The sequence below is a fragment of the Patiria miniata genome, unplaced genomic scaffold (assembly GCF_015706575.1).
Source record: "Patiria miniata isolate m_02_andy unplaced genomic scaffold, ASM1570657v1 HiC_scaffold_30, whole genome shotgun sequence".
NCBI lineage: Eukaryota > Metazoa > Echinodermata > Asteroidea > Valvatida > Asterinidae > Patiria > Patiria miniata.
This window is the reverse complement of record NW_024037070.1, coordinates 4,971,127-4,994,269: the sequence shown is the minus strand read 5'-3', so window position 1 is coordinate 4,994,269 and position 23,143 is coordinate 4,971,127. Positions and strand designations below refer to the sequence as shown.

Here is a 23,143-nt window from a genome sequence, read left to right as displayed (position 1 = left end):
TAAAACTTGTGCAGCACTGTCGTCCAATGGTAATGGCGTTCGACTCACGCCGTGGTACGTGGGTTCGAACCTTGACAGGGAACATGCTGCTAGTGTCTTGGGCAAGACACTTTACTACAGTGGCCTCTCTCCACCCAGGAGTATAAATGGGTACCTGTGAGGGAGCTGGTCTCGAACTTCTGCAAAAACTGGTCTCATTGCCTGATGCACAGGGGTAATATTTGTGAAGTGCTTTGAGACCTTTGGTATAAAGTGCTTTGTAAGCACAATATTATTTTTATTATTAAAACAGCGCTCGTATTGGTCAGATGATGTTCCCCTTCAAATTGGTCACATCTCCCCCCCCCCCTTCAAATTGGTTCAGTGATGCTGATTTGGGGTACAATAAGGGTTTTTTGAGCCAAAACCCACCCAGAAGTTGCATAAATTATTGCTTAAGTTAATTCTGAATGGCCCTCTTCTTCAATAGAAAGTCTTTTATAATTTGAATGGGTAAATGATAAAAAAAACTATTCTACCTTGTTTGTTTTTGGTTCAAGCTGTACTTAAAATGTATGTAAATCACTGTACATTATAATTGTTTATGTATCAACTAAAATATATTCTTATTTTTGAGAACATTATTGGATTTTTATGCCAACCAATAGCCATTCTTTTCATAGTGTTGGATTTTTAGTTTGCTAAACGAGATTATTCAGATTTGAGCGTTGTGTTTTTGAAATCTATTGTATTCTTTAATGCTACGGTATTCAGTGCTAGTCGTGACCGGAGGTGAGCCCAACCGTGCTATTAAAATTTAATATTCTGGTAATATTTAAGTCAGGAGACAATTTCATGTAACCCTGAAGCACAAAATATTTGGCCAAAGGCTTAATCAATTTTGATTGATTGATTAATTTTCTCCCTTTCATGTTGAATTGTCTTCTCCATTTTTTTTTTTAAATTCAAGACGTCGTAATGGACCAAATTCAGCAATTTGATTGTCTATACCCAATGGCCTATGCCAAAACTTTCTCTTTTTTGGGTGAAATATTCACTATGGAAGTGTTATGTAATAGCGAGCGAGGTCACTGGACTTATCCTAGTGACGCATCATGCCACACACTTGACAACTGATCCAGCAATTGATACTGCACGTGTATTCGAAGCGAAAGTAAAACCGTTCGGAAAATTTGTCAATAAATGCTACCTCGCGATGGTCAACTGTTTCACTGCGGACTGAAATCATACAAAGCAAAGTAACTCCGGTGGGTTTTTTTTTCCCGAACGAAACAACACAAAAATGCTCAGAAAATACACAAGTCCGTAGCCAGTGGCCGCCATGTTTGCATCAGCGTGATCCCGTTGCTGTGGCGACTGACCTTGGCAGAATCACTTCAATAGTGAATTGGCACTTATTCCCACACATTCACTATTCGATGACTTTCAGAAATTGGACTTAAAATATTGAGAAACAAATAACTAATTGAAATATTGTTTAGGGACACAAACCCAAATCAAGTGACCAATACAGGGTGGTCCCCCCCCCAAAAAAAGTGGAACGGCATACTTCCACTACCTTGAGACTCGAACCACCTGTACCAAATAGATGGAGAATCCTTAGAAGAATTATGATACCAAAATCTCCCGATTCGTCCATTAGTTTTTGCTGCAGAGCCTATTTTGTGAAGCACACTTCTTTCATGCGGGTAGTATTACATAACAATCCCTCTATCAATTACAATGTAAGTCAAAATTCCCGGGCGCGGTTTAGTAATTCATCGGGACAAAAATTACCCCACCTTGCTTCACAAAATAGGCTCTAGAACAAAAACTACTGGACCGAATCAGGCGATCTTGGTTTCGTTTTTCTTCTAAAAAAGATTCTCCATACATTGGTATGTGGTTTGAGTATCAGGGTAGTGGAAGTATGCCATTCCGGTATTTTGACCACCCTTTATAGTATGCGTTTGAAGTTAAGGATTTCCTTTTGTAAAACTTGATTTGAAGGACTTTTTTGTGGTTTCCTATTGTGCAAACATTTAGTGTGCTTCAATTTAAACCGGTTATATTTGTGTACATAGAATGTATGACGCATGAATTGAGTTATATTTATTAACATAGTCATTGTTAACGTCGTTTTGTACCAGTTTAACCAGCGTTTTCTTTAATGTTTGCAATGTGATGAAAATCTTTTGAAAAAGTGCAGATATTTTATTGTAACTGTGCCGATGACTTTTCTTTGCATTTCTTTCAAAATATTTAATCATACCAGAATCTTTTGTAAAAAAATATCATAGATTATTCACTTATACTCAGTATTTACTACAACAGCAAATATATTCATTTGATGGCTTTCTTCTAAGACTAAAATGAGGCATATATCCACTCACTAAAATGAAAGTAAAACAATTATATTACGTGACTACTCAGAGAAATTTGTGCTGATAGCTATATTTTCCTCGGATCATAAAATGATATAAGAAAAAAAAAATTCCGAAAAAGGGCACAGTTAAATAAACAATGAAATGTTTAATTTTCTATTCAATTCAACTGTAAAATACTTTAAATGAAATCCCTTGCAGAAATGCCACTAACAAGATAATCCTTGTTCTACTCGTCACAAATTTTAAAAAAAATGTTTAAAAACTATTCATAAATACCTGAGACAGTTCACCAATTCCGATTGGTCATGAGACCGTCACATGGGTGGTTTTAAATTGCCGGTAAGACACCGCTGCATTCTGTGCCACATCGCGCAGTCACACCGGGCAATCACGACGCGCGTGAGCCAAATTCCATATAAGGAAATGGTAGCACTACCTTAATGAAGCTCATACCATAGACCTGGCCAGAGGGGTGTTTCACAAAACCTGAAGTAAACTTGTTGAACGAAATCGTTGGAAATTTATGAATTCTTGACTTGTGACTTTGACCGAACAGTATTTGTGAATGGAAATAAATATGTGCTTGGCCGGTATTAAACAAGTACGTTTAATAGTGGCTAGGAGTCCGGATGCGGGTAATGACCGTCGCCTTTGGCTTGGGCCATAATCCTCGTCCAGGGCCAAGCACATCTTTTTTATTCCCTTATTAAGGCGTGGTTTGAAGAAAAAAAAGTCAAAGTTTTGTAGCATATTCAAATGTATGTAGATGTGACAGGGAAAATTGTATAGAGCTGTTTGAATTTGTTTTATTTTGAAATTTTATTTGAATTTGTACGTGACTGAGAAGTTTGGGGTTGTTGGTCTATTTTTAGAAACACCCGTTGAATCCTGTGGATGAACTCCCATTCAATCACATGACAGCAATGCATTGTGGGAAGGGTTTCATTATAGGATATCTCAGCATGCACTGCATCAACTTAAAAAACAAAACATATAAATAAACAAACGGACAAGTTTGGAAGTGTGGAAAACATGGAAAATAGACAGTGCATCGTGACTATGAAACAACACCAAGGAGTTTTTAGCATAGTTCAGGCAGAAAAAAATATATTTTTTATTTGGAAGACATTTTTTACTCTTTCCGTGACAAATCAAATCAAATTGTTAAATGGAACAAACCAATTATAAATCATACTTATTACTAAACCGATAATTCTGTAAATATTCTCATTGTACAATGGGGAGCCAGTAACCATCTTAACATGTTAGCATTTGGTCATTCGAAAGGCATAATTTTACTTTCATTTTTTGCCAACTTAATTTAATATATATTCATATATTGTGATTAACCAAAATTGATAATTGACCATTCTTTCTAATTTTAAGAAAACGTACTAATTTGCAGCCGGAAATTATGAAAAAATACCTGGGTTTTTTTCACATTCAATACATTATGCCCGATTTTGACAGATCTATGGTATGGCTCACACTAAAGTTTGTTTCATTATTCATAACAGCAAAGCCGAATATTTTAACTCCCAAAATGAATACAACTCTTTTCTTCTGTCGTTTATTTGCATGCTGCTGTTTAACATCTGTTTCACATCAATATCTCTGTTTTAATATCTGTTTCTGTTTGTGTGGAATAATTCATTAATTTGATGTGCAAGTTATTTATCCATAATTATAGGTTTAACATTGAAAAATAAAAATATACTGATTGATGATAAAAAGAAGCTATGTATTTGTCATACTAAGTCTCTTCTTGTGTTGGTGGTACTTGGGCTCGGTGGAAAAATCATAGACCATCTAGTGCCCCCCCCCCCCCCCCCCCCCCATGATTATATCCTCTCACTTTACTGTGTTGAAATTCCTTGGATGAAAATCAAGGTTCGTCTTGTCACCAAAGAATAATTTCGAAATATTTTTGATTTTTTTTTTTTGAGTAATGTTTCCTCAGTTAAATCATAGAGCAAGGAACAGAATGGTTACATAATGTTAAAGATTGTATGAGTGGTCTCGTAAAATTAAAAATACATTCAATTTAACCAATATGGAGTCCCCCTAAAAAAATAAAATTATCAAAGACGGGACTGAATGAATATATCTTATTTTGCTGATTCATGCGTGTTTTTCAAACTTCTGTTTTTCTTCCTGATTCCTCTTGCACAATTTCGTACAGTGCATGTTAGTGCTACGTGGGCGTGTTTTTGCGTTTGTCTTGATTACATAACAAAGATGTAAACAAAAGCACGTGGTCACGGCACGTGGTCAGAACACGTGCCTCAATTTGTCCCTGACCCAATCGGATCCGGATAGGTTTTTCCTAAACCTAGGATTTGTCTCCAGCTCTGGTCCCATCTTTGGCTTTGGAAGATATTGGAGTATTATTGCCCAAATCAGCTAAAATTAATCCAACCCTAGACTTTATAACTAACATTTAATGTTTCTGAATTAGAATACGGGACCATTATTTAAGCCGAGTCATGGGCACAGAAAACTTATGCATCCGAAGTGGAAAAGAAAGTCAAGTTTTGAAAACCCCTCAGTGCGTTTGGACCAGTCTAGTTCCCAGACCCGGGCCGTGGCTGTCCGTGCAATTTTCTAATTACTAGCCAGGGACACATGCTATCTTGTATAACAACAAAATTGTTCGTCACGCACGTCACTTACATTCATAATGAACTGATCTAGGCCTAACGAGAAATTATAACAATAAAATTAGACTGCACTGCAGTTTTATTTTAGGACTGGCAAGAATCAGGAAGTAGCAGGGCGAGGTGGAAACTATTGCATTTAAAGAAGCTCGAGCCGAGGTAAGTGTGCCAACTATAGACGTCATGGACGTGTTGTTCCTGAAGTTTAATCCACTTTTGCCAGTGACTGACTGTTCAGCTGTTGTCCGGATTTCGGGCAAGTCTTCACTAACTCAACAGTCATGACAGTCTACCTAAGAATGTAGTAATCCAGACGCCACTTCAGCGCGCTGTGTACAAAGTCTATGCAGAGTCAAGAAATAAGTTTAAGTAGGCCCCTTGGCCTATTTCCTAACAAAATTGGAAATGTTTCTCAGTCTCAGATTCATGTCGGAAAGATTTCCATATACGAAGTTCACTAATTTTCCTCTATTGACTAACACAAGCCCCCAGATAGCAATTTCATGAGCAGTGAGAAAATACAAGCATTTTCTTAGAAAACACTTAGAATTTTTCTGTCCAATCTCATAGGGTTTGTACACAGGGTGTTGAGTGAACTTCGTATATGGAAATCTTTCCTTCATGTCTTTTCAACATTTTTGCAATGAGAATAACTAACCTTTATTGAGATTATGAATGAAGAAAAAAGTGGCGTCAGTTTGCAACATTCTTCCCTTTATTTTATTAAATAAAATGTTCAGCTGTTGTCCGGATTTCGGGCAAGTCTTCACTAACTCAACAGTCATGACAGTCTACCTTGACTGTCATGATTGGGAAAGAATGTAGTAATCCAGACGCCACTTCAGTAAAACTATTGTTCAAAGTAAGTGCGCAAATAATGGTCACACAACCTTGAACACCTTTGAGCAGCACATGACATGCGTGAGGCAGAATGGATGGCACGTTTGTAGAGATCCCGGGTTCGATATCCCCATCGCGCTCATCCAACATTTTCAGGTTTTTATTTTTCGGACATTCGGACATGGTCTGGCGATAGTAGGGTCCAAGCTAATGGTTATATGCGGAGCAACACAATTCTGTCACTGGCCCAAAAACCAACATTTTCCAACAAAAACATCAGATTTCACCCTCAAAACGGTTTTCAAATTACTAGATACGCCACCTGAGGTACAAGTAGACATCGATGATTAAGATAGTTGTACTGGGGTGGATTGCAATAACCGGTCTTAAAGCTGTCTATGCGCATTAGACAGTCTAAAAGCTCTGGCTGTCAGTCAGTCTATAAGTAAGACCATTGCTATAACACAGTTTAAGTAGTAAGACAGTCTTAAAATAGTTAGCCTGGGTTGGGCTGGCTTAAAACGGTCTATAGTTGGGATTTTTGGAATTCACTGGTGTGTTGAATTATTCTTTCCCAAAATATTTTTTCCCAGTTGATGAGTGTTTGATGATTAAATCTTAAAAAAGCAGAACACTGCTTGGAGGGAAAATTCTCTGGGATAGAAGGGATCTTCTGGAAAAATGTAATAACACTGAGTTGTACTGCAAATACAATTTTCTCAACATAAAATTTCGGAATTGACATTTGATTTCCCGTGATATGAATTACACAAACCTAAAAAAAAAAGAAGGTGCAGTCTCTCCAGTATTCGCCCGTTACCATGGAATGTTTGTTTGTGAATCATTACTCTAAGCCGGCTTAGTAAAGACCAGCTTATTGCAATGGGCTAAGTTTGGTGTCTTAACCAAGACCGTCTAAGAACAATAGCCGGCTAAAATTGGACTGGTTTAGCCAGCCGACTGAGACTGCGTTATTGCAATCCGCCCCTGAAGTTTACTTACGATCTGGATGAAAAGTGAAATTTCCCGTTCAATTCCGAGAGCTCCCCTCGCGATCGTGAACACATTTAATTTCCGATTCGTGTTAATGTTTGAACGATGCGATGTGGTCTTCATGCCCAGCGTTCATTCGATGGTCCCCGTATCCCGAGTGCGATTCCGTTACCGAGCGCGCACGATGCGTCGATTATGATAATGAGTAGACTGGATCACGTTTGTAAACACAAGTGCATTTCGAACGATAATAGGGAGTCGGGAACTACGACAGCTTTTATGGGCGGGAGTCGGGGGAACTAGCTTGAACGGGAACGGTAAGACATTAGGTTGGTTTCCTTTCAACCAGATGTTTGAATTAGGCTAAGTAAACAATCCAAAACATAACATTTTCAGGGATTTCAGGACCTAGTGCCCCTTTAAAGGTACAGTCCATCATTTGCAGCTATCCAAAAAGTGACTTGGCTGAAAGATAGTAAGGGGACTAAACTCCCTGTGAAATTCTTCTTTTTGTCATGCTGTTGTTTTGAAGAAATCCACGAAAGAAGGCCTTTCCAACGGTGCGTCTTAAAACGCACCGTGGGAAATTTCTGTTAATTGTTCGTTTTTTTATTTGGCGAAGCGGGCGCAAGCATTGACACGACGCACATGCATGCGCGGTTGCTACAATTCGTCGGTTCAGTGCGCGACATTGCATAGCTGCAATCGGCTTAGTGAGAACGTGTCTCGGACGCTGAATTCAAGCCCAATTAGAAACATGATTCAGCAACTTTTGATTTGAAATCAAGATCCTAGAATGTTGGTTTTCTCGAAATGTACAGCTGAAACTGATCTACAACTTCATCAGGTTAATTGTTCAGCACTCTTCTTTAGATTTTGAGAACTTTTGTTGCTTCACACGAACCAAAGGCACAAATTACAAACGATGGACTATATACCTTTAATGGTAGACCTTATATTGCGTAGACCTTATATTGCGTAGCAGCCTTCTTAGAGGGCAATGCCTTTGATTTGCTGGGATACATATGAGTGAACCTCTTGTGCGTTCATTGTTACTGAATTGAAATAACAACAGATGCCTTCTAAGATGGCCGCTACGCATAAGCTCTATAGGCCAAGAAGTAGGCCAAGAAGTCCATTTTTGTCTTGGAAAAATATGTGCAAGAAACATTCCGTCTCATTACTTTGCAAGAAAAAAAGCAGATTTTCTATTATTTCCTCAAGTAATTTGTCATGTGGTGTTAAAGCCCAAAAAAAAATAATTCTGCTTCCGGTTACCCTACATGAACCTACCCTACTTTGACAGCCCCTACCCTTATTTTTTTATGGAAAAATGAGGGAAAAAAACCCGAAAATAATCAGTTACAACCTTTTACCCTTGACTACACCACGGACCATGGTCCGTGACTAGTGTCTACACGCAGACACCTCCATATGATTGTACACAAAAAAAATTGCAAAAAAAATTTCCTACCTACCTATCCTATATTTTCAAATGCCATGTAATTGGAAGCAGAAGTATTTTTTTGTTTTGGCCAAATATGTGTTGAGATGCATTTTACACTGAACACATGTATGTTCATAATGTAAAATGTATGGTGTACCTATGTGTACCTGTAATAATCTGATTTTATGTACAAAGTATGTACAGTGTATACGCACTTCATTTTATCATGGACATTAACTCATAAATTCCATTGTGATTTGTCACGAACTTTGTATGGTCGCCACATAATTCAGCCCCGCCCAGTTCATGTTCATTGTGTGTGTGTATAGCCCAGGTCGGACAATGTCTTCATTGCATGCGTGTACGTGACGGAGTCCAACCTGGGCTAGTGTGTGTATAAATAGCACCATCGACCTATTTACTAGTGTAAATATGCATTGTTCAGTCTGGCTCATAATTCAGTCAAGGGGGAAACACCGCAACAAATAAAATCTGACGTTATTTGCTGAATAAGGAAATGGGAGATTTGAACACATTCCAAGCTGTCTAGAACCAAGCAGACGGCGAAAAACAGTGATACGTACATGATTGCGGTATGTTCATGTTTTGTTTTCATGGTACATGTATACAGAGTAATATGTGTCTCCTATACTGTATGTAGCTGTGTACCAGTACATGAACAGTGAACTTCATTGATACTGTTTGTACGGTACATGTGCATTATGCCTAGCATTGTAACTAGGACAACAAATTAAAGAGGTTGTGGAATGCTCGAAGACATTTCTTTCATTTTTCGGGTATATGTAGCCTAAGGTGTGATGAAATAAAAACGACTATTGTGTCGGTCATGAAATGAGTACAAAAGGTACTTTTGAGAGCTGTTTTTCAGTTCCTGTTTCGACCCAAACGTGCAATTTGTGTAAAAGTCGTCGTTGGGGGCAGCAAACAAAACATAGTAAATCGTGACGTAATAAACAGGACTCCAGATGCAGCGTAGTATAAACAAGTCCTGTTAATTACGTCACGATTTAGTATGTTTTATTGATTTTCCAAGATGAATTGTAGACATGTATTAAGGAATCTGATCCTTCTAACATAATGGTTTTGACTTTTGGATTATTTGTTGGTTGTCAAGATCGGTACGCAGATACATGTTCAAGTTTGCTGACTGAAAAGAGGGAAATAAAAAATGAAATTCAATCACAAAGTGGGAACTAACAAATTTCTGGTAACTAACAATTTTCCAATTTTAATTCCAGGAAATAGATTTGAAAAGTTTGCCAACCCGTCAATCCCTGCACGGTCTACATGATGTGTGAGTACATGCCTCCGTGCAGCAAAGGGGCCGTCTTCATTATAGACGAGTACAACCTGGCCCTGTGTGCCATCGTAACCCTGTTGATGCAGACGACGTTCTTCATCATCGCAGCAACCTGCAAGTTTGACAAAGTCACGGACTTCGCCGGAGGGAGTAACTTCGTAGTCCTGGCACTTCTGACCTTCTTTCTGGCAGGGGTAAGTTGGCCAGATTAACGTGAACTGCGCGTGTCACTACCAACAAAATTTGCTAGGTAAAGATCTGAACTGTCTATTCTGTGTATATGCAAGATGGATGAACAAACCCTGCATACATCGTGCATGAGCAGTGCGATGGCATTTGACAGTGTAGGTGGCGTTTGTTATCACTCTTTGAGATCTCCATTCATGTGCAAGACACGCTGTGCGTGCGCATTGGCTTACATGCATATGGCTTGAAGCATGCAAGATTAATTTCCATCATTTTGTGCTCAAACTGGGGTAAGGCCGAGTAAAAAATATCTTGTCTGGCCTTTTTTTTTTTAAATGAACACTTTATTTTTCCTCTTCAAAAGAGTTGCTTTTTTTAAGAGGCATAGTGCCTCCACAAAACTTTATGATGTGCTAGAATTCATTAATACCCCATCGTCAGGTATTCACAAAATGAAATAACAACAACAATTAGAAAATATGTTTGCTGCTTTACCCATTGACATTAAAATTTTGATCACTTCAATTGTACATGTACCTTATTTTTTTCATTCATTCGCATGTTTTTAACCCACACCCTTTGCCACCCCTTTATCCACCCCCCCCCCCCCTTGAACTCCAGACCTATGGAGCCAGACAGATTGCCGTGACCGTCTTCGTTTGCGCCTGGGGGTTCCGTCTCTCTGGCTATCTCCTGTATCGCATCATCAAGATTGGCGAAGACAATCGCTTCGACGAAATCAGAGGAAATTTCCTGAAATTTGCTGGCTTCTGGTTCTTCCAGGTTGGACAAGATCAACTTCTTATTTACTACATGTATTGTCGCAGTGTTTTGCTGTGTTTCTTTTAGACAGAGTACACTGTCCGAAAAATTGAAAACGTTTCTCAGCATTTTTTTTTTTTTTTTTACAGAACCGCACTTCTTCACAGAAAAAAAAGTTAATTCCATGGTATACCCGCAAATCTTACCACTTTATTTAATTTTTTTTTTCTGAGGAAATGAAACGAAAGAAATCGTTATGATTTTGTGTGAATGATGAGCCACTTTTAGCTACATTTCCAAATTTGAATTAGTTTGTTGAAAAAGAAACTTTTTTGTTTGTTTAGGAAGATCTGATCTATTTTTCTGTTCTGTAGATCCCAGAAACCAGAAGATGGAATTACAAACAGAAATCTGGGGTGTTTTGGCAGTCGTAACCAAGAATTGGTTCTGTTAGTTCTCTTTGGTTAATTGTTTGGGTGATTTGAGTATCGGTACTACATGTACATCATCATGCGTAGTTCTTACCAAATAAATACTGCCGAAGAAATTCACCGACAAGAAACAACCGAACCAATTCTTAGTTATGACCGCCAAAACTCACCCCAGATATTTTCCAACTGTAAACCGCACTAATCCAAACTATTACAAAAAACCCTGAACTGCCAATGGTGTATGTTGTATTAATAGTGAAGACATTTGGCACTCTGCATGGGACAGCTCAAAATAAGCCCATTTGCGAATAAATTCGAGTAACATCTGACTTGCTGGAATGATTGGCACATTTTAATTTTGAATTCTCCAGACCAAAGAGGACTGTTGCTATATCACGTGATTTGGGGCAAGCCTTACGCTAGCAACCCCCAGCTCTGGCATGGTCTGGTGTCTTTGTGCCATTCTCACCCATTGTGAACAATGTATTGGTGCTGAGCGTCTTTTACGTAACTATGCAAGAGCTTGCCCCAAATCATGTGATATAGCAACAGTGTCTTTGGTCTGGAGAATTCAAAGTTAACATGTGCCAAGCATTCTGAGCAAGTCAGTGTACCAGACATTATTCAAATTTAAATCGCAAAGGGTCTAGGTTATTTATTATTATTTGTGCTTTCTAGCAATTTCTTGTCTAATTTCAAGGTTTTTTCCAACAATTTTGAGGGATTTTGTACTCTAGATATTGGCTACTATTGCTTTACATGGGTCTTGGTGTCCCACTTCGTTCATGCACATAGAATATGCAACTTGGTTGCGGGAAGGTGTTAAATGTTGGAGGTTTAAGAAAGCCGTCAGCAAATTTCCACAACACGTTTTGGAAAAACATGATTTTATATTGGTAAAAGAGAAAAACCCATGTTATAAAACCTTCACTTTGTTTACATTTTCATCGTTTGGCCAGGCCGTGTGGGTCTTCTCGGTCAGCCTGCCGGTCATCTTCATCAACGCAGCCAAGAATGCAGAGGGGGGCTGCTTCGGCGTCCTGGACATCATCGGCACTGTCTTCTTTGTCATCGGGTTGGTCATTGAGACGGTTGCCGACATGCAGAAGTTCAGCTTCCGCAACAATGCGGAGAACAAGGGCAAGTGGTGCGCCGTCGGTAAGAATCATTGTCTTGAGGTTATCCAAAATTTGTCTTGAGACTGGAGGCCTGTTGGCGGAGATGCCTTGGTATATCGGAAGGATTGCCAGAGAGCTTCGTATTTTGACTGGTGTGCTTGCTTCAGGACGCTTTCTGCGCAACGCAACCATATCTAATAATAGTTGAAAGTTTCTAGTTTTTGTTTTGTTTTTTGGAACTAGTAATGTCATACGTAACAGGGGATGAACAGTGACAACAGAATGCTTTGGTTGCAGTTCATTTGCGCAGTTCATTTGACTTGGGACTGGAGGACTTGTCATCAACGTGAGACTGACTTGCGAGCCACCCAGTCAAGCCAGGCATGCCTAATAAGTGTGGTGCTCTTTTCCACGCTTTTTGAAGAAAAACAAAATTTCCCACACGGTGAAAAAATTGGTTCACCACTCTGGAAAATGACATTTACATGTAAGAGTCATGTGAAAAACAAATAATCGTTGTAGCTACCCTGCAAAAACAGAAAGTCCCCCACCCTTGACTCTATTTTTAGAATTTTCCCCACTCTGAACGCAATTTCTGGTAAGACCCCTGCTTACGAGGACATGACCACTGACCACAACTCTGGTAATTTTGGGTTTTTTTTGTAATGGATTGGGGTGTTAATGTCTATGGTAGTGGGCTTGAACTGACTTCTAATATAATAATATTAGAAAGCACACCTATTCACCATTATTGGTGCTCAAGGCGCTACATCATTAGTGCCTTGCTCATTGGGCCAATGAAACATTCCAAAGACCTCAGCTCCTTGGGGAATATACAGCTCGATGCTGCCCATTTCGGCACAAAGCAGCTGCTAAAATCAATCACAGTAACCATCTTTACCCTCACAGGTACCCAATTTACTCCTGGGTGGGGAGTAAATGGGTCCCAAAGAGACTTGTGACAGTCCTTCTGATTTGAAAATCACAGGTGTGTGGAAAAAGGCCCCGCCTGGATTTTTACAGGCGTGTGATTTGTCTAGGCGTGTGATTCTGTGTTCCAAGCTGGGACTGAACAATCTGGTACTTTTTTTCATAATATTCATCTTGGTTTACAATAAAGCGGTTTTCTGTTCACCGACGGACTTTATTTTTCACAAATTATGAAGTATAATTATGACATAAATTACGTATGCTGAGGTGTGCGGTACTGAGGGATTCTGGGGTGCGATTATTCGCACTTCTCGGGAAGCTTTTAGGCGTGTGATGGCGTGGGGGTGTGATCACACGCCTCAAAACAGAAGGACTGTTGTGACTGACTTGCAAGGATTTGAGTGAAAACGCTCTTCCTTAACAATTTTTTTTGGTCGATTCTTTTTCAGGTCTGTGGTACTGGTCTCGTCATCCCAACTACCTGGGTGAGATCACCCTGTGGTTGGGCATCTTCCTGGTGAGCTGTAGCGTTGTCATATACTGCGAGTGGGTCGTTGTCATCAGCCCAATCTTCATCATCTGTATCCTGCTGTTTGTCAGCGGCGTGCCCATGCTGGAACAGAAATCGGACGACCGATACGGATGGTGAGTTAAACAAAACCAAAAATTGTGACACTTGCAACCGAAATTCCAGCAACAAGGCTAAGGGCCAATCGCAGTACGGGCTACAAATGAGAAATAGAGGAGCAAGTTAAAGATAACATACAACATTTGATTTTGTTGTCATTTTTCGGAAATGGATGGATTTTGGGAGTTGCTATTTTATAGCAAATATTGTTACATTGACTTGTTTGAAGTTTTGTGTTCGTAGATGCTGGAAAAACCAAGAAAAACAATCATGTTCCTGTAGTCTGGTTCCCTGACCCCACTTAAGATGAAACAGAGCAATTTATAGACGTTGGGGAATTGTAAGGTCAGGGAACCAGTCTAGCTGGCTTGTACCCGTTCGTAGGTGTGTAATCGATTGTAAACAAAATGCGGACTACCTAAATATGGTAAATTGGGGGTAGTATTTAAAAAAAGCCAGTTTTTTCCAATGCTGGTCGGCTAACCAGCGTTGGAAATTGATACAAAAATAACACTTTTCTTGAAAATGACAGTGCACCAGGTGCCATGATTTTACAGGATGCTTTAGACTGTCATTCACTAACAGTCCAGTAAGATATTTCATAATAATTTGGTAGTTTTGTTTTTTGATGTTTGCAAGTGTTGTGTATTACCTTTAAGAGTTCAGTTGCATTTGGGCCGTGTTGGATCATGATGAACTGAGTAAAATTTAAAAGTCGAAGTTGTTATTCATGTGATTGACAGTAGTTGTTATCAGAAAACATCACATTTTCAGTGTTGTAGTCGTGTCCGTCACAAGTCTAAACACTAGTGAATCACAAGTCCATTCCCAAGTTGGATGGCAAGTAACGATGGATGAACACTAACATGGCATGCCTAAGTTGTCATAGTTCATATATGAGTAGTTGTGACGTCAAGTTGAGATCGTATAATTTGTGATCAACTTCTACTATGCATATTCTATTATTGTGTGGCCTTACTTGCTGTTACACAAAAACATTTGAAGAAAACATATGCAATTACGCTGGATTCGTGGTCTGTGGGTAAAGCTGCAGGTTGTGGGTTCGAGTCCAGCCCGGGGTCATGGTGCGTGTGCCCTTGGGCAAGGCACTTTGTCACTCATTGCTTCTCTCCACCCAGGAGTAAATGGGTACCTGTGAGGGCAGAGATGGTTATTGTGGTTGAATTAGCTTGCTTGCGCCTAACAGGCATTATACAGCTGTATACTCCCCAGGGAGCTGAGATGGTATTTGGAATGTTTAATTGGCCCAATAAGCAGGGGTAATAATAATGTAAAGCCCTTTGATCTTAATAGTTAAAAGCACTATATAAGAACCTGTTATTCCTACAAATGTACTATTAGGGAGACACGTTAGCGTAGAAATTTCGATAGTAGGGAGACACGGGCTTAATAGGTGTCTCCCTATTGGCGCAGCCCCCCTTTAGAGAAAAAATTTTGCTGTCCATATTAGGTTATATTTGTTGCTCGTGGTCTAATTAGTAAAAATACCGAAATGGGAATATTGGGTTAGGGCACATTTAAATCGGAAAATTTTTGTGCACAAGTCTACGGGAAAGTCTCCCTATTACCCCATTGCCGGTAATTATTATTATTATTATTATTATTATTATTATTATTTAAGAGTACCATAAAGATGGTAACCGCAAACCATTAAACTGTTCCTTGTCATTGAATCCAGCCGAGCGGAATACCAGGAGTACAAGAGGCAGACCAGCCCCATCCTCCTCTGTCCGCCCCGCCTCTACCGATCTTTGCCGGATGTCGTCAAGTGCCTGTTCCTGTGCGAGTTTCCATTCTACAACCTCAAGCCGAAAGACGAATGCAAACCGATAACAGCTGCGCCTACTGAAGGACAAAGCGTTGTGAGGGCTTAAGTCTTGATGGGGAATGTGAGGGCGCCCTTCACTCATACTGTAACTATACATCTGTATTTCGTGTGGAAAGAATTTGGTTGTAGTACAGGGTGCCCCAACAAAAATGCAACCTTAAAAGATTTGCCTTGTTTCAAAAACGTGGCCGGTGAATGATTATGTTTTGGATATCAGATTGAAGCTGAGAGTTTTTTCTTTCAAATACTGAGAAAAAAAAATCATGAAAACAGCACATTGGGTTGCTGAGAAAATGTCAATTATGTAACACAACTCCTTTTTTGGTCCATTCAAATGGCATTACTACAGTTAAGGGATATACACTGTACCTATCTGTGCATGTCCTAATCCTTACAAACAACACGGCGCATAATATGACAAGAGCACAAATGTGACCTGTTCTGTCAAAAGCAGACGCTTCTGGGCAGAGGTTGAAAGTAAGATATGGCCAAAAAACTGTGGAGGTGATTTTTTTTCGATTGTCCAATTTTATCATATTTGTAATCCTGAACATGTCTTAAATATACTATGAAAGTTTGAAACCATAATTTGAACTCTAAATATAGTATTTTTGATGATTTGTTAAGGTATATCAATTAAAGAAATTACTGTTTTGTGACGTTCGTGGCCATTTTCTCCGTTTTCTACTTTTCGACACAATGAACTTCAAAATAGCATAACTCTGCCCAGGAATGACCGGTTTCAAAAATTAAACCACCTATTAAAAGGAAAAAGAACATATTTTAACAATATGCAAAAACCTCATTTGTCACCTTATGCCCAGAAAAGTCTGATTTTGACAGAACAGGTCACAAATGAATTTGATGGATATACCTTTTATTTCACCTGAACAGGTATTAAACCTTTTCAGCATCATAAATATGTCAAAATATTGAAGAAATTGCACAAATGAAAGATTTGCACAGTGGGCTTACAGTAACATGTTTCACTGATTGAAGCAACTTTGGAAAGGATGAAAAATCACTTCTTTCACATAATTGGTATTTTCTCAGCAAACAATGTGCTGTTCTCATGATTTTTTTCAGTATTTGAAAGAAAAAGCTCTTAGCTTTAATCTGATATCAAAACATCAAAATTCACCGATCACGTTTTTGAAAAAAAAAAAGCATATGTTTCAGGGTTGCATCTTTTGGGGGTCACCCTGTACATGCAGTTGAAAAAGTGCAGTGCATGTCACATATATGCAGAATATCGTTCTTATTATAAAATACCCTAGCCTGGTATGCTCTGTGTGGTGGTTGCTATTTTTTGTGATCCAGATTTACCACAAGAGGGCAGCATTGCCACCACCATTATTCAACTTACACATTCGTGTACATATTGCTAATAATGCTACATTTTCACATTCTATATATTTTGCCAAACACTTTTGTTTTATGTGCCCAGCTTCAATGAGGGTCGTACCGAGAAAACACTTCTTGCATGACTGAGTTTTATTGTGACACTGTACAAAATGGACACTGTACAAGATGTGTGTTAAAAAAATACAATGTAAAACTTCAAGAAATTACCAGCATATTAGCTCTTTGTATGAAACCAGCATTCTTTTGAGTTAAAGCTGTATATTGGCTTGTACTGGTCTATTTTATGTATATTTAAAAGGTACGCTGCCTATGGGCTCTTTGCACAAGTACCCCCTCAACGGTAAGAAAGGGAGAGTTGGGGGAGACCACTGGGAGAGATATTCAAATGCTATGCTAACTACGCCCGACACTCATGCGAAGACACTGTTGCTTTGTGCACATTCAGAAAGAAAAAAAAATTAGTGTTGCGTATTTTGCACCATATGCGCACGAACCAGGACACACACGTCAAAATGTCCTTTCTAGTTAGCGCGTAGAGCCCATGAAGTTGTTAATATGATGTGTTGTTTTCAAACTGTTCAACTCGCTAAAAGATGATTATTGTTAATAACAATTGGGTGCAATTAAATGGAGCTAATAAGTTATAAGAATAGAAAGTTGGTTAGACATTTTCTTATAAGCCAAAACAGCTTATCAGCCAAATGTCATGCAAATTTTTTTGTAATTTTTTTGAGGATTCTTTAGCTGATTTTTACCAACCACTCAGATTTGATTCGATCCCATGAATGACTTATGTTCGAAGTCTCTAAAATTTAAACAAATATGCAAAAAACTAATTTGATTGAATTTGTCCAAATTTCATTGTTTAAATATTTCATTCACTTTTATGGCTGAACTTGGCAGGAATTGATTGCCCTTCCAGTCATCATTTTTGTAATTGATAAAAATTTCTTTGTACAGGCATTCTTCCGTGTGCTAAAAGTTTGTTTGGAAATTTCAACATGTTGCTTTTTTGCAGAATTACCTTGTACATGTACATGTATGTTTTGTAATACACATGTATTTCATTGTTTTGAACAATGTTACTTTTGAACTGTGAAATTTAAAAACATGATTTAAAATCTTTTTTGGTCTAAAAAATAAGTTATCCTCAGAATTTTTTTACTCATTTATTTCTGTAAATAATCTAATTTTCATGAAAAAAATGTAATAGCTTGGACCTTTTTTCCTGGGGAGACGGATGTCAAAAACATCTTGATAAAAATCATATATATGTATGGTTGTTTACTCGTTGACGTTGGTGTGTATAAAACCTTAATTATATGGAATTAAAACAATGATGTGCATTTCATATAGGTGTTAATTATTTTGAGTTAACATATATCTGTTCGTTGTCACAGAGTTGACCCCTCAAACGTCATCAATTTTCAAATCTTATTTTGTTCAAGATCTGATGACTAAACAAAAAGGTGATCCTTGGATCGCACGTGTCGCCTTTTTCCATGGTCGGAATTTTGTGCATTTTTGAAAAAGAAAAAAAGAACTCGAAAACACAAAATCGAAGAGACAAAACTCGCATTCCTGTTTTCTTTGATGTTAATCGCATTTTAATTCTATACACCTTGGCAGTTCAAGCATCTTCACGGACTTCACGTTATTATTTTTTTGTACAATAATTTTCTTTTACCACACCAAATGACAACAGTACATTTTTGAGAACTTTGATTAAACATCTAGTTTGTGTGCAGTGGTTTTTAAGAACTCGTGTTCTTTTTAATGTTTTTGGTGATAACAAAACACCACATTAACCAATCGTTCATGCTAGTTTAGCCAAAAAAACAAAAAACAAAAAAGCAAATAAATGTACCATAAGTAAACACAAAAACGCAATAATCTAAATGGTACATAAGTATAATTGCACGCAAGAAAGGAAATACAGAACAAAACGAAGTTGGTACGTGAGTTAACTAATACATGGTTTACATCCTTGCAAAGTTTCACTTTTTTTGTTTATTCACTACAGGGGAAATATGCATCTCTTAGAAATGTTTTGTTACTTAAACGGTCAGATTTCTCATCGGAAACAAGCAGGGATTGATCTTTATTAAAATGGGAAAGGAATGATGTACACTAATCAAAAGGAACAACTCCCATGGTTTTTCACAAATTATGGCTAACAAATGTGGCACTGCACAACGAATACCGTAGACGGGGTCACGTTAACTCAAACGACTGTTAAACTCCTCCATACGCACATACACACTAAACAGGAGTAAATGATATCGCAAAATCACACGCCAATACTGGCTTCTTATAACTTGGATCAACTTCGATCACAAAACTGTTATGCCCTTACATTTTGGGTTTTTTTGGGCTTATATAGGGAAATGCTAATTTTGAGGGACATACGTTAGATTTTCTTTGCACCAAGAAAATGTACATGCACAAGTATAGTTCTCATCGTTACAGGAATATGTTCTAGATACCTTTATTTTTGACAAAGAGTGGCTTTGAAAAGATAATACTTAAAATGAACGGACTAATGGTCAGATTTCACAAAATCCAGCACAAATTCTGTATAAAATGAATGGAAATCTACAATAATAAGGGTTTTTCCCTTCCATAGCTTCTATAAAATCTCTTTTTTAGGGTCGGGAAAATTACTATTTATTTTTGTTAAGATTGCCAAGGCTTGACCTAGTTTAGGTTATTAACATACTTTGTGATTGGGTGTAGAGTTTTTTTTTGGGGGGGGGGGGTGGGGTTTAAGCGAAACACGTATGGATTTTTCGGTTTATTAGTAAGGTATCTACAGTTGAACAGGATTAGCTGTGGACCATGTTGACTGATAAAACCATATAACTAGTTAATCTAGTTAAAACGCTGTGCACTAGTTTATCATTTAACTAGTTTACCTAAACCCGAAGTTTAAAAACAATGGTCAACTTTCAATTTGATGGTTTTTGTTTTTAATTTACATAAACTAACTGGCGCAGGCTGTTTCTTCAAAAGCAGTTTTCCAACATCAAACTGTCTTCAAACATCAAACCAAAAAAAAAATGGCAAAATTTAAAACAAATCTCTGCAGGGAAAAAAAATAAAGGACCCTAAAAACTGAATAGAACTCTTCAGTTATCGATGAACACGAGTCCCAACGATATAACAGATAATTCCACTATTAAAAACAGAATTTTTGGTCAACATCACTAAAAACAAAAAAAAATCCACAAAGCTCAATCACTTAAAAAAACAAAACAACAACAACTTGGGAAACCTCCCTCAGTTGTTAAACTTTTTTCCAAATTTTGTTAAGAACAAATCTCCATCAGAAACAGATTCTTGATTTGTTAGAAAAACAACAACAATCAATTCGTGTTAAAGAGTAACTCTCTGTACATGTGTGAATTTTGTCAATGTGTAATTTACAAACACAAGTTGTTTTTATATATATATACATTTGTTTTATATGTATACTTTATTTACAATGTACCTGTGATAAAGACAACATTTTTTTCTCAATATTTTCCTCAAATAATTGGTTCTTCTGGTTATCCCTTGGGATAAAAAAAAACCCCAACAAATAACAATAAATTCCACCAAAATGACAGCGAGATTTTCCTCTCCGCAAAACGGTCGTTCTTCTGGAAATGGTAGTTACGTTCCCCTAAAGCTCTTTTCGTCCCCACATCCCAATCACCCAATCCTTCAATTTGACCAAATAAAATCTCCAAAAAAAAAAAAGAAAAACCACCTCAATAAAAACCTCACAGGTTTGCCAACTAGTCAGTCATAAAATCAATCTTTTCAAAATCACCACTCGGTACACGTTCAAACCTGTTCCATATTCCACCGCCACCTTACTGTTTTTTTTGTTTCTAGTGCCAACAAGCTACCAAAATTTTCGCTCATAAAACTTCCCATTAACAAACCACCTCTGAACACGAAATCGTGCGGGCAAAATTTTGACCGACGAATCGACCATGCCAACATCCCCCGAATGACCCAACCCGAACATCCACCCCCTTTACGGGATCACCTCCCATTCAATAACTCCGCCCATCCCTTTTCAAATCCTTCGCCGGTTACCCCAAGTGTAAATCAGTTACATGGGTTTCAATCCTCTCCGTAATCAATCCGATTTTCCGACCTCATCCGTTGTTTTTTCCTCGATGGTTTAAGACCTCTAGGCCGGTAGCAGATCCAGGTCTCTGTCGACCTCCACCATGGGCACGTGGCAGGACGGGATCTGGGGGCGGTTCTTGGGGTCCCACAGCTTCAACTCCTGCAACTTGAGCTCCCATTCCAGCTTCTGTATGGCGTACAGCGACGCCGCCTCGTGTTGATGCCGTTGAAGAAGGTCCTCCTGAATGCAAAATAAAAATTCAGTCACAATTTAAACTTCAATTGTAAGTGCTCCAATAAATTGTCGGGTCTTCTTGCGTACGTGAATGACATGAATGTTCAAATTTCAAACCTTCGCAGCAAAATTCACCAAAGGATAAAAGGGTTCAACTTTTCTGAACTCGCAGCACATTCAGAATAAATGTAATCATGGGCTACTTCTTCGCCATACATGCACCAACCAGTGTGTACGTGCACTAAATACACCCCAGGACTGACAGACAAAGAGAGAACAGATTCTTTGTTGACCTCGATCATTTATCTTTTGTTGAAAACGGTCCTCTATCGTGTGTTTGTGTGCTTAGTCTATGGCAGAGTGTTATATTATAGGGACAAAGGGAAAGACAATGCATTGTCCTCGAGAGTTATGTAAAGTAGGACTGGGTGAACCCGCAGTGTGTCTGTGCTACTGGAGCACTCTTGAGTAGTCACACTGCCCCATCTACTGTTCATACACGTAGTCAGTGTCATCTAACGGAAACACAAACCCACCTTGATTTTCTCATACTTGTCGTCCACGTCCTGCAGCCACGACAGTAGCTGTCGACCGTTGTAGCGTTGACGGATGCTTCCTTTGCTATCTTCATGTGGCTGCAAAAAAAAGTGAAATTACACTATGTTTAACATTTCCGTTCACTTGTTATCAATCAAAATTTACCCAAACTCCGAGATTCCCAACTGTTAGGGGCAAGGGTTGCAGCCAAAGCAGGAAACCAATTTGACAAACAGACCAAGTGAAAGAATGGACAAGCAGAGAGTGCGATTAGAGTCGACAAAAAACACATTACCATATTGGTTTGATAGAGTATGGGTTTGCTTTGTCAAATCTGCACTTAAAGAAAGGGCACTAAAGAATTGGACAGTCTGCAAAACAGGGATGTACTCGAATCCATCTCATGTCCATCACAAGTCCAGTCACAAGTAACAGTGGATAAACAATAACAAAGGCAATGCCTTTGTCAAAGCTTATGTGAGTAGCTCGCAAGTTGAATTGGGACTGGAGGACTTGTGATGGACTTGCAGGGACTTGTGCTGGACTCGACTACATCCGTGCTGCAAAGTGCAATCATTCTTTGATTTCAACCGTGAGTCCAACCTGTAGCACATACTCACCATGGGCTCGGGCATGTTGTAGACTTCCTGGTTCTTGAGAACCGTACAGACGCTGAATGGAATGCTCTGATTGGCTAAGGCCCTCGCTGCTCGACCGTACACTCGGATGATGTCCTGCTCAGCTGCTAACATCAGTTTCTCCTATTAAGAGGAAAAGGTGCAGTATTTCACTACCTCAAGTCAAAACTCTCTCCAAACCCTAATTTCTACAAGATTTTATGAGGCTTCCAATCCAACGGCAGTAAAAATGTGAAGCCTACTGCATCCAAAACAGAATCCAAAAGTTTGACAGTACTTCGCTCACTGCTTACTCACAAAATCTACACACAAAAATTTGGAGTCTTAAATTCAGAAAGATTACATTCATTTTGTTCAACTTTTAAGGGTAAAAACACCTCTTTACTCAACATGCATTTTTCTGGGTCAGTCATAAAATTTAAACTCATGTTTGTTCTTAAAATAAAAAAACCTAAATTTCAAGTTTCAAGATTCAGGATGAAGTCTGGCCACTTACTCTCTCAATACAATGTCGACATCTTAGATCATGTCGCTTCTTTTCCTGTTCTCGGAACTGTTGCAGACAGATGTTGTGTAGCTCAGGAGGTGCTTCCATCTGAGAAAAATAAGCAGGTCTTGGTAAGCTTTGGGGATAAAAGAGCTACTTAACAATTTCTAAGCCTCAACCAAAAGCTGCTTTGCGTGACTTTAAAAAAAACCCAATACTTCAGATTACGAT

At 38.5% G+C, this 23,143-nt stretch overlaps 2 protein-coding genes across 3 annotated transcripts in view; one reads left to right on the top strand and one right to left on the bottom strand.

Annotated features, from left to right (window-relative positions):
- Positions 1-5,016: 5,016 nt before the first annotated feature.
- LOC119739194 (uncharacterized protein C594.04c-like) lies at positions 5,017-16,129 on the top strand. Of its 2 annotated transcripts, none has more exons than XM_038214030.1 (6): positions 5,017-5,182; positions 9,563-9,818; positions 10,432-10,593; positions 11,963-12,161; positions 13,501-13,696; positions 15,379-16,129. In XM_038214030.1, the coding sequence occupies exons 2-6, from the start codon at positions 9,612-9,614 to the stop codon at positions 15,572-15,574; spliced, it is 960 nt and encodes a 319-aa protein (XP_038069958.1). In that variant the 5' UTR covers positions 5,017-5,182; positions 9,563-9,611; the 3' UTR covers positions 15,575-16,129. The 2 variants fall into 2 exon arrangements, with proteins under 2 accessions (XP_038069958.1, XP_038069959.1); XM_038214031.1 differs by lacking the exon at positions 5,017-5,182 and adding an exon at positions 8,753-8,896.
- Positions 16,130-19,257: 3,128 nt separating this feature from the next.
- Positions 19,258-23,143, bottom strand: part of LOC119739243 (ankyrin repeat domain-containing protein 11-like) — an 84,056-nt gene continuing 80,170 nt past the window's right edge. The window contains exons 11-14 of the mRNA XM_038214100.1: positions 22,922-23,020; positions 22,408-22,548; positions 21,787-21,885; positions 19,258-21,256 (exon numbers count right to left, since the gene is read on the bottom strand). Coding sequence (XP_038070028.1) covers positions 21,077-21,256; positions 21,787-21,885; positions 22,408-22,548; positions 22,922-23,020 — 519 coding nt within the window. The 3' untranslated portion in view covers positions 19,258-21,076. The remainder of the gene's footprint in view (positions 21,257-21,786; positions 21,886-22,407; positions 22,549-22,921; positions 23,021-23,143) is intronic.

What these genes read in the sequence shown, in the direction of transcription:
- LOC119739194 (XM_038214030.1), top strand. Translation starts at nt 9,612, where the DNA reads ATGATGTGTGAGTACATGCCTCCGTGCAGCAAAGGGGCCGTCTTCATT. An exon ending in GGGCAAGTGGTGCGCCGTCG is followed by an intron (nt 12,162 to 13,500) that starts GTAAGAATCATT and finishes ATTCTTTTTCAG; the next exon opens with GTCTGTGGTACTGGTCTCGT. An exon ending in TCGGACGACCGATACGGATG is followed by an intron (nt 13,697 to 15,378) that starts GTGAGTTAAACA and finishes CATTGAATCCAG; the next exon opens with CCGAGCGGAATACCAGGAGT.